Source organism: Eulemur rufifrons, chromosome 13 (genome assembly GCF_041146395.1).
Source record: "Eulemur rufifrons isolate Redbay chromosome 13, OSU_ERuf_1, whole genome shotgun sequence".
NCBI classification, from domain to species: Eukaryota; Metazoa; Chordata; class Mammalia; order Primates; family Lemuridae; genus Eulemur; species Eulemur rufifrons.
In genome coordinates this window covers 4,101,927-4,114,087 of record NC_090995.1, presented here as the reverse complement: position 1 = coordinate 4,114,087, position 12,161 = coordinate 4,101,927, and the positions used below count along the sequence as shown (strand labels likewise).

The 12,161-nt window shown below is 34.9% G+C and overlaps 1 protein-coding gene across 6 annotated transcripts in view; it reads left to right on the top strand.

Moving 5' to 3' along the window:
• RAP1GDS1 (Rap1 GTPase-GDP dissociation stimulator 1) overlaps positions 1 to 12,161 on the top strand; it is a 134,327-nt gene that overhangs the window by 96,851 nt on the left and 25,315 nt on the right. For 5 of the 6 annotated variants that reach the window (XM_069485487.1, XM_069485484.1, XM_069485486.1 and 2 more), the window contains 2 exons: positions 5,489 to 5,617; positions 11,310 to 11,435. In XM_069485487.1, the coding sequence (XP_069341588.1) occupies positions 5,489 to 5,617; positions 11,310 to 11,435 (255 nt within the window). The remainder of the gene's footprint in view (positions 1 to 5,488; positions 5,618 to 11,309; positions 11,436 to 12,161) is intronic. The other variant, XM_069485488.1, reaches the window with a different exon arrangement.

Here is a 12,161-nt window from a genome sequence, read left to right as displayed (position 1 = left end):
TTTAAACCTCCAATATTCTCAATATTAATGAATCATGATTTGTTCTTTTAAAAAAAAGTTTCTATTGTTATTGAAATGTATAACCTGAGGCTTAAATTGAAGGGATAATCTGGGTGTGGAACATAATATGTATATTTTGTGTAAAGAAGGGTTTAAAAATAACTGATTTGAATTTAACTTTTGTTTAAACACGTGTAAATACTATATCCTTAACACTAGGTTTAGAGTAAAAGTTCAGGCCGGGCGTGGTGGCTCACGGCTGTAATCCTAGCACTCTGGGAGGCCGAGGCGGGTGGATCGCTGGAGGTCAGGAGTTCGAGACCAGCCTGAGCAAGAGCGAGACCCCGTCTCTACTAAAAATAGAAAGAAATTATATGGACAACTAAAAATGTATATAGAAAAAATTAGCCGGGCATGGTGGCACATGCCTGTAGTCCCAGCTACTTGGGAGGCTGAGGCAGAAGGATTGCTTGAGGCCAGGAGTTTGAGGTTGCTGTGAGCTAGGCTGACACCATGGCACTCACTCTAGCCCGGGCAACAGAGCAAGACTCTGCCTCAAAAAAAAAAAAAAAAAAGAATAAAAGTTCACCATTTTCCTGATCAATCAGCAAAAGATACTAAGTAATAAGGAACTGAAAAGGAAGTCCTTACTTATACCTGCACATTTGGGTATATAAAGGTTTTAACCAGTATTCATCCTTTTCATAGCTATATTTAAGAAGTTTCCTTTCCAGTGTTACAATAGAGCTAAACTTTGCTTAATTTAAACTTGAAGCTCTACTATACTGTTACATCATTTCTAATTACTAAGTTTTCATATTTTTTTTTGAAATGCAGATTTACCATTAAGTCAAAGGTAGTTTTCTTCAGTCTTTATTATGCTCAAGTGGTTTTTGGCCAATTTGTAATTAGAACTTTTCATCAGGACTTTTATTTGCTTGTTTACACTGTTTCAACTATGAACAACTCATCTGACTGTAGATAGGGTTTTTAATGCAAGCCTGTGAATAGCAATATTGTATCATTATACTATGAATAATATGTATATCATATATACATACTAATGTAGAGACTATATTTTCCATTCTGTCTTCTTTTGACAGTTTCATCTTTAAGTTCTATTTATCAATAAGCTTAATAATCTTACAACATTGTCTATAATGGTTTTAGGTATAAGATAAACATGTTATAACCTTAAGAAACATATTTTTAGTAATTGATCAACATCAGTTGAGTTACTGGAATTCTCAGCATACTTTTCTGGACCTATAATCTAGTCTATACCAATGTTTTAAACATTAAACCTAAAACTCAGGGGGAAAAAGTTTCCTCAACTTGAGATCTTCTCTCCAGATCTCCATTCTTTGGAGTTTCCATGAGTGTGACCTGAAGAACTTGGAACCGTTGAAATTCAAATGTAGGTAGGTAAGTGTTCACACCAGCGCATGCGTTGATTGCCTTATATCTCTTTGTATATGCATCTGTATTGCACCCCCTCAGTGCCTTTCTTCCTCTTCCTCCCCATAGATCATATAGGGCCTGTGTCATTTTGACATTATGTAATTTTGTAAATCTGTATTTTGGTCAGTATTTGTCTGTGATGTGTGTCAGGATCAGTTAAAAAAGAGAATCTGCAGACATTTACGACATCGTGCTGTCTAAAGACTGTCTTTCACACCTAAGTGTTTGCTATGTATGGGCCTGGGTTGCATTTGTGTGAATTGCTGTGTTTGTTGAGCTCTGGTAACATTCCCCTGGAGTTGCTGGTATTTATTGAGGGACGCAAAAGTCTTAGTCTTGCAGTTGTTTTACTTACCCTCTCTACTGTGTCTGAAAAACAAGAACTATTTCTAGTTCCAAGAATATCTTCCTGCTTTCCTGCTAGTCTTTCATTTAAAAGTCAGGCTCCTGATATTCGCGATACCATGAGTGTCAGCTCTTTTCCTTTGAAGGGCATTCACAAGCTTTCTTTGGGCAGTAAATTTTTAAAAAGATGACCAAACAAATCATTCGTTTCCATTGATAAGAATCAATTTATTCTGCACAAACAGGAACCCTACTAAGTCCAAAACCACCACCACCACCAGCTACTGAATGGTAACATACTAAATTGTAACTGAAATAGGTAAACAGACTCAATCTGGAATATTCTTCTAGGCTTGAGTTCCTACTCAGATAAGCAAGATGAGATGTTCAGGTGTTTTACTTATGTAATTTCTCTCAAAATATTTGAGAACCAAAGTCTGATTCCTACCATGTTCTTAATTTTTATTTCTTTTTTTCCTGTTATCACTTCTGCTAAGCACATCATGGAACTTCATGTTTTCCGTGTTTTCTCCTCCCCTCCACCTTTTAGAAGAATTAGGTAATCCTTTGGCAGTGGTTCTGCAACTTTTTGTCTCAGGACTCTTTTACATGCCTAAAAATTGAAGACCTCAAATAACTTCTTTTATGTATATGGGTTTTATCTATCAATATTTACTGAATTAGAAATTAAAATGGAGAAAAATTTTAAGGTTATTTAGTATTATATTTTAAAATAAACATAAACCCATTATATGTTAATATAAATGACATTTTTATGAAAAATATTTCCAAAAACAAAAAAAATTGCTGCAAAGAATGGCATTTTATTTTACTGTGATATGATGGTGAAGAATATAATGGCTGCTAATACAGTTTGGTGCCACTGGCTGGGTTCATGCGAAAGTACCAGCAGTTTTACTTACCGTTGTTTTTGTATCATCAGTGCAAATATCAACACAGTGAAAAAGGCAAATAAAATCTTGGTGTCTTTATGAAACTAGTTTTGACTTTATGATCCTCTGAAAGGGTTTCAGGGACACCACTTTGAGAACCATATTCTAGTATGCCTCTTTGTCCGTAAAATGAAAGTTTGAGTAAAGCTTTGGTTTTCTTTTCTTTTCCCCCTCCTCTGGGCTTTCATCATACAAAGAAAATGACTTGCCTGCAGTCAGTGTGAACAAATTTCGGAGTTATTTGAGTATGATTTTTGTTTTAGTTAGCATCACAGAATTGGATGTAAAAGAAAGCACCCAGTTGGTCCAAAATGAGTCTGTCCAATTGGATGATATTTTTCTTTTGTGTGTGGTATGTATGTTGTATGTGAGTATATAATTAATTTGGTTCCTGGATAGTTATAAAACATTTTCACAAAGTAACATGATCTTCATGAATTATGGCAGTTCCCACAGCCATTTGGCTATGCTACTTTTTCTCCTGACGTGCCACCATTTCAAATATTACACTTCAGTGAGTGTAATATTCAATAAGTATAATAAGCTCTGTACCATTTCTTAAATTTTTTTCCCCACTTCTCCCTGGAACCAAAATTTAACATTATAAAAGCAGTCCAGGAAAGCAGTAGATATGCCAAGCTAGAGAACATGGAGAGCATTATCTTCCAAGTGACAGTCTTCTGTTCAGTTATCTCCTTCATAAAATTTGTGACTCCTCTGATGTCCCTACTGTTGGATTTTTATAATTTGTACCAACAGAACTGAGGGGGTGTGTGATGCTTACATATATGCAGACTTATAGTGGAGTTTGACTCTCATTCAATGCATGCGCTAGTGCTCACGCTTACGTACCTGAAATTTGATGATTCAACAGCTCTGCAGTATTTGACAAAGTAGTCAAAATGAATAAATAAATAAATAGAAATACTGCTAAAGAACGAGAGTCTGCAGAGGTGATCCGCTAGTAAAGAACTCTGTCTACTGGTAAGTAATCAAAATAATTTCTAACTTGGAAAGCTCCTTGGTGCATGATCATTATAAATACTGTAACCATAATTCAAGTATTCTGCCAATGTAACATATAGATATAACACTATCCGATAAGTATTTTACCTATAAGACAATATGCGTTGTAAATCATTAATAGCTTAATTGTGTATTCAGAAAAAAAACACGAAAAGTATAAAAACAGTATTTAGTTGAATATATTATATTTTTATTTTATCTCCTTTTAGAATAATAGACTTCATAATTCCATTGCAAAATTTGAAATTGTTTTAGACTATTTGAACTCTACCTTCTCTTTTTCTCAGCTTTATTTTCTATTCTCGTTTTCTAATAGACCCCTTTCTAGTATAGATGGGCCCCCACAACCAAACTAGTTAATTATTTGTAATTACCCAGTCATCAGTTTTCAGGGACAATAAGCCTCCATTGACTCCTCATACCTCACTCTAAAACAGAAAGAATTAACAATAAAGACAAGTAGGCAAGTAATCAACTGGTATGTGAGACAGCTCAGCCCTGCCTGTATGTACTTTTCTGGTAATTACCCATCTACTTCCTTATCTACTGGTAAAGAATGGTGAAGAGTAAAAAAGACATTAGCAGGCCAACCCTGTTAAGGGATTTGAACTATAATGGAACATGTGTTTTGTAAGAAACAGAGTTTTACCTTTAGATCCCCAATAAGTAATTTCAAAGAATCTGGGGAAAATTATTAGCTTTAAAATGGCATATGATTTTAAAGAGAAAAAAATTTGAAAGCATTCTTATGTCTTTGGACAAACCAGTTATTGGTAGTAATAGTGTTTCACATCAACATATGAATGTTTATATGTCATTCTTCTTAGCTTATTCTAAGAGGCAGTACTTTTGATTTTCATTTTGGTTCATTTGCTTTCAGCTTTGCTACAGGTATTCTATTGTCATTGCCCATGAAGAACCCTTGTGGAAATCCAAGGCATGTTTAATATTTTAAAATCAGTTAGTTGCTTAGAAAATGAAGGCAATGATGACAAGGCATGTTGACCTCATTCTCTTCATCTCTCAAGCCAAATTTTCCTCTTTTACTGAGATGATCTTTCACTATAATTAAATAAAACGTTAAGAAGAAAAATATTGTAGGTAACCCATTATTTTCTTGTTAAAACCACATTCCTTCCTAGCAGGCATCAAAGAGCGCTCTGCTGGCAAATACTCAGAACCAGTCATTTTTATGTATTTATTGTGTACTTTCAGTTTTTATAATGAAGTAACTGTTTTAAAGGATTCTAAGACATTGTCTTCTTTCTTGGGCTTTTATTAACTTGCTACTTTCCTTACTTTTTCACATATTCTGTGATTTCCTGTAATGCAAATGTTACTTTGTCTAACTTTTTACTCCAAAAACCTATGGTAATGTTTAATTATTTAACTTCTTAAAAGCCTGATTTTTAAAGGTATAAGACCATGTTTTTAAAAAAAGACTAGTGATTTGATATATTCCTTATTTTCATATTTTCATTTCTGATTTTCTTTTGGTCATTGAAAAGATTCAAAACTCAACTCTTCTGAACTAATGTGTTCAAAATGTTCAAGACAATCATATGAATGGACTTCATTTTCCTTTACTGTAATTCAAATAGCATTGAATTTACAATAGGGAGAATAAGAGGTGTTTTCTTCTTACTAATGTTCATTCGACATGTGAACACTTTATTTATTTATTTATTTTTATCTTTTTACAGATTCCCTTCAAGCTCAGCTTATCAATATGGGTGTTATTCCTACCCTAGTGAAATTACTGGGCATCCACTGCCAAAATGCAGCTCTTACTGAAATGTGTCTTGTTGCATTTGGTAATTTAGCAGAACTTGGTAAGTCTTAGTCATGAACCACAAATGTAATTAACTTATTAATGCACTTAAAATAAATTTTTCTTTATATGTTTAGATTATACTCATTTCTCTTAAGCATTTGGGATATTTGCCTCAATATTTTAAAAAGTAAATCCAATTAGATCTTATGATTATATTGTTTATAATTGCAGCTACTTTGCTTCCCTAATTATTTTATGTATTGAGGTTCAACATTTACATTTTACATTATTAAATAAAAATAAGACATTATAATTTATTACATTTTATATAAACTGTTTATCAGGTAAAGAGGAATCTTGCAGACTAAGTTTCTTCCTCCTATTTTCACCAAAAAAAAAAAAAAGAGGGGACTTTTTAATAAGATTGTATTTGTAACAGCATTAGGAAATAAAATGTGAGAAATCCTTGAAAATCAGAAGGCAGACAGAACAAGGCCAAGCTGGAAACACATCCTAGTTATAGCACAGAAGAGGACCAATAGCCTCAGCTCACCCATCTCTTGTCTGTGTTTTATTTCTCCTCTGTAGTACGTGTTGCCCTTTCTTTCCTCCCTCTCTTTGTCCTCTCCCTCCTCGTCTCCCCTCCCTTCCTTCTCTCCTTCCTATGAGTCTGGACAGAAAGGTGCAACTCCTGGTCTGGATCTACCCCACAACCATGTTCACGATAAATTCTTTATTATGGACATGGTGAATTGAAATGGTGTTTTATCAAAGCTTTAAATATAATAGTTGTAACAAATACATAGATTCTGATGATTATCCCCATATTATAAACAAACAAAAGCAGCACCAAGACTCTAATCTTGGTTTTTCTAACGGAAAGCTCATGTCTCTACATCTTACACATTAAAGTCTTGATTGCAAAATTTTACTTTTGTCTTCAAGCTAAGGGAATAGGGATTATTTATCAGAGATATTTAGTAAAAGTCACTCTTATTAAGTGTGTCATGTTCTAGTATTTGTATTACTCATCTTCTCTCTTCCTCTGCAGTTTCTTCTTTTTTATACTAGCCTCATTAACACATTTTTTCTGTCATTCAGGTGAAACCAAGAATGAAAGAATATTTAGTGTTTCAGCTATTGTTTTCCATTATTAAAATGGAATGTAGGAGTTTGTGTTCAGTATAGTTGGTAGAAATGGAACAAATCATATTATAATCCCATACTTTTGCATTTTAGTATGAGTAGTTTCTAGAACTTCACTGTCCTATACAGTAGCTACCAGCACTGAAATATGAATAGTCTGAATTGAGATGTGCTATAATACCCAATGGATTTTGTAGACTTAGTATGAAAAAAAGTAAAGTAAAATAGCTTGTCAATATTTTTTAATGTTGCTTGCATGTTGAAATGATAATTTGAATATATTGGGTGGAATAAAATATATTAAAATTTCACATGGTTTCATTTTGGGCTCTCATTACATTTCTGTTGGACAGTGATGCTCTAGAAAATCTGCAACAAAGTCATCCTTCACCCTGTGTAGGCTGCTTCCCTTTTGAAGTTTTAGGAGAGTACATAGAAGAAAGCAAAGAGTGATGAAGTTCATCTCACCTAACCTCTTAAAAAGCCAGTACCAAGTAATCCTTGGATAGGCTATGCTGGGTAGGAGCTTATATAATTGCAACTGATTGCTGAGGATCATTTCTTTTTTTTTTTTTTTTTTTATGGTTGTGTGTCTAAATCTCATAAATGCTTCAACTTCAGGAACTGTGCAGAATTGCTGCTGAGCCTCATGGGAAGGGAGTTAAGTTGTTGGTTCACTATATCCCAATAAATTGTCGTCATCCATTTCTCAAATGAGAGTCAAGGAGAAAGGATTAGTCATCATTACCGCCTCTGGTGAAATGAATACAATAAGAGCTACGGTAATAGCAGAGGGTGGGCCTCGAGAGAGTTTGGTCATAGGAATCTTGCATTTTATAATAAGAGGGTCCTGGATCTGTATTAAACCTCACTCACCTTTACGGTCACCCTGTGAAGTAAATAGGGCCTAATCCTCACAGTTAATCCAACCCTGTAATTTAGTTAGTAATATGGATTTAGGATCATGCCTATATAGTAGGGGAGCTTCTTTCTGGCAGGGAAATTTGTGGAAGGCAATTAGCATATTTAATTTATTTAAATTACATAAACAAATAACTTACACAGTTGGACCCTTAAATCATGCATTATGTAAATATCGGTATAGCTCTTGCTGTGTTTAAAACATTATACTATAAATATAAAATATTAACACTTCTCCAGAAGTGCCCCACAGAAACCCAGATTTTAAACTACCCACCTTAGGGTAATAGTTTTCAAACTTTTTGGACTGTGGCCCACAATAAGAAATATACCCTATATCACCACTTAACTGCATGAACACCTGAAACTAAGCAATAGTTATTATCTTTACCATATTCAGTGTGCTCTGATACTTTATATTCTATTTTTAAAAATACTGGCCACAGTCCTAAATTGATTACATGACTTATGAGTGGATCTCTATCTGGCATTTGAAAAATATAGCCTTATAAGGGGATCTCCATTATATGTGAATCATTTGAAAAGCAGTTCTTTGTATTAGAGAAAAAAAATTTTCATGTGTGATCTTTTAAAAGAGGACTTGAATTCTCACACAAAGCATCTTTAATAGCTATCATTTATGATTTTAATACCTAGTTATTCTTACTATATGTGTCATATGTATAGCTTGTCTGTGATGAATTGTACTGAAGCATTTGGTTTATTCAGATTTTAATTAGGCACTTAAAATTTTAATGGATATGACAAAAATTTCAACGGTTATGTTTGCTTTGCTGAGTATTTATAGAATTTTTACTTAGAAGTTAAATATATACTTAGAAGCTGATGTGTTAAAGTTTCCATAATGTACACCAAGCCAGCCTGTGCTTTCTAACGAGGCAGTGTTTTCACTGAGGTCTGGATTCCACAGTTGCCTGCAAAAGTGGTATTGGAAGAGTCAGGATTGAGTCCATATTCTTTGGGATAAAAAAGTGAAAGGTTTACCAAAAGCTAAAAACCCAGAAAAAAGCCTGAATATTTGCCCCAAAGCTGTATCAGTCTAAGGTTCATCTCTGTTATGAACCCTTTTTAAACATAAATACTCTTTGGGGCTGGGCGCGGTGGCTCACGCCTGTAATCCTAGCACTCTGGGAGGCCGAGGTGGGCGGATCGTTTGAGCTCAGGAGTTCGAGACCAGCCTGAGCAAGAGCGAGACCCCATCTCTACTAAAAATAGAAAGAAATTATATGGACAGCTAAAAATATATATAGAAAAAATTAGCCGGGCATGGTGGTGCATGCCTGTAGTCCCAGCTACTCGGGAGGCTGAGACAGGAGGATTGCTTGAGCCCAGGAGTTTGAGGTTGCTGTGAGCTAGGCTGACGCCACGGCACTCACTCTAGCCTGGGCAACAGAGTGAGACTCTGTCTCAAAAAAAAAAAAATACTCTTTGGAATAGCCAAAGTTATCAACCATTCACCTCTTATAAATTAAATTGGGAAATGGGAGTTTTGATTGGACAAATGAATAAGGAAAAATCATTTGGGGACAAAAAACAGAGCACAGCATACTGTGGGAGCTCTTGCCTACTGGGGGAGCTAAGAGTTAAGTAGAAAGTTGCAAAGATAACGTTGCTTACACTGCTGTTTCAATGACAAACTGGGAAAATATACCACTGAAAAATTGCTTCTGAGCACCTTGATATAAGTAGCTGCATTTAAGATTGGATTTTCATCATTTTGGCATAGATCTACTGTTGTATCCACCAAAAGCAGTGTAATAAAAAGCAAGTCAAAATTGTATTAAGTCACTCTATTAATAAAATTTGTGTTTCATCTTTCTCTTTTATTGATTTTATAATATATCTTACTTGATATTAACACAGAAATTTACCAGAGACTAGAGAGCAGAAGCTAACTCTATATTCATTGATGTGTTCATTTAGTTATTCAATAAATTTATTCTGGACACCTGCTTTGTACTAGGCACTATTCTGTGCACTGTGTGGTGGTTGAAATAATATACATTGTCCCTCCCCTCGAGGAGCTTGTAGTTTAGTGGGGGAAATGGATGTTTTTAAAATAATTTGCAAGTAAATTAGCATATAATTACAAATTATAGTAATTGCTAGAGAAAGTAAGGGAGTTAGATGAGAGACTAATTTAAATTAGAGGCATCAACTCTAGGTGGGAAAGAGCATTTTCAGACAGTTAATATTTCAAAATGTTTACCTCCTATACATAGTATGCAGTAGCTTTCTCAGGAAGCTGCTAGAGATGCCTCTACCAAAACAAAATATTAAATAAGTAAAGGAGAATGGATATTGATAACGAGGTATCCAATACAGGAAGGAGGAGAAATGATCCATCAAGCTAACGATAAGGAGAGAGTCTAGGATGCCAGCTGTGCCCGTAACAGAGAGCAACTGGTTTAGATTGGATTTGGTCAGAATTCTTGTAAAGAAACTTCTCCTAAAAAATTAATAGGATACTTAATGCAACCAAAGAAAGTGAGAGAACTGGAGAGAAGTGGAACACATTCTGGGTGTATTTTGGAGGATGATGGGTGGACCTTGGTGATTCATTGGATGTGGAAGTTGAGTGAGAACAAATGAGCAGTGACTCCTAGATGTCTGCCTGTGCAGATGGATAGAGGGAATGTTCATTTACTGAGCTTAGGAAGCCTGGAGGAAAAACAGGTTTCAGTGTATATCAACAGTCTCTCTTAGGCTTTGAGTTTAGGATGCTAGAGAGATACTCAAGTAGAGATGATGCCAAATGGGCTATTAAATAAATAGCCTGGAGTCTAGAAGAGGATTAGTGCTGTACTTGTATAAATGTGTCAACACAGAGATGCTGTTTGATGCCATGGAAGAGAATTAGATTGCCCAGGGTGAGAATAAGGACTGAGAAGGTAAGAAATCAAAGGACCAAGTACCAAGGAACTGGAATTTATAGAGGTCTGGTGGAAAAGCAGGAACAATCGTAGGAGACTGCAGAGTGTAGAAGTGGCCCAAACTGGTTTGAAGTGGGTTTAAGAGTGCACGTGAGTTGAGAAAGCAGAGGCAGTGCACATAAACTGTGTTACCGAGAAACTTGTTTGTAAAGTGAAAGAGATTGAGGAAAGAAGTGGAGAAAAGGGAGAGTGTTTTCAATATTTTTTATGTGAAATACTGAGGCATATTTAAATATTGGTTGATAGTGAGGCTGTAGAGTAAGGTTGCAGATGCCCAGGAGGCCAGGGGGGTTAGACCCCAAGTGCTCATGCAGAACTGACCTGTAACAGCATGTCAGGCCCAGTGAAGAAACACACCAATTCAATGATACGAAAGATAAGTCACCTTTAATTCAACCATGTAAAATAAAATATGTTACAAGTAATGTTTCTGTGATTAAAAGCCTTGAAACTGAATTAATAATTTTATTGTTGCTATGGTTACCTATATGTTATGCTACTGAAGATTTTTTTATAGCGTCAAAATATAATTGGGTCAGAACATTTTTTCTAAAGCCTTGGACGTTTTTTCCTTTTCAGGGGCATTAAAAATGGATTTGATTATTCCTGTATTTGAAGAATGTCTGTATTTATCAGTAATGATACAAAATGACCAAGTATTGAAAGTAATAGAGAATAGGTTGGGGGTTTAATTTTGTTTGCTTACTCTAAATTTTTTTTATTTTACAGAGTCAAGTAAAGAACAGTTTGCAAGTACAAACATTGCTGAAGAGCTGGTAAAACTGTTCAAGAAACAAATAGAGCATGATAAGAGAGAAATGATTTTTGAAGTTCTTGCTCCATTGGCAGAAAACGGTGAGAAAATAAATGCACCTTTTGGATTTCAATCATATAGACTTTCAGGTTTTTTCTAGTACTATTTAATTGCCAGCTGTTTACCTCAAAACTCTTCTTTGTCTTAGTAGTGATGTGATAAGTTTTATTTTGGATATGTCTAACTTCAGCTACATCTGCTTCATAACTATATCTACATTGGCCAAAGCTACTTTCCAAGTTCCTCTGGCTTTAAAATCTTAGCAAAGATGCTTCTGTAGCTAACACATTCTTGTGCCATTCTGGAAAAGGAAGGTGAGAGGCTGAACTTCACTTCTGTTTGTAAGGCAAAGGAGATAAAAGTTACAATCTTGGGCCTGTCAACAGTGAGAATACTGGTAAACTACTCTCCTTTGGGGGCAGAAAATCTTAAAGTATACATCCTAGGAGTAAGAGTGATTCAGAATAAAGAAACAATTCCTTATAAATAATTTTCCAAATACAGTGTCTAGCACATAATCAAAGAGGCCCAGACACATGGGGAGACAAGACACACTATAAGCAAGAACAGGCAATAGCAGCAAAGCTCCAGATACTGGAATTATTAGACTCAAAACAGGTTTGCTTATTATGTTCAGAGTGTTAAAACAAGCTTAAAAATTTAAGAAAGAAACTATAAAAAAAGCAACATAACAGGTTTAAAAAAAAATACAAGTGGAAATTCCTGGATTGAAAAATTCAGCCAAAATTAAGAATCTAATGGCAGAT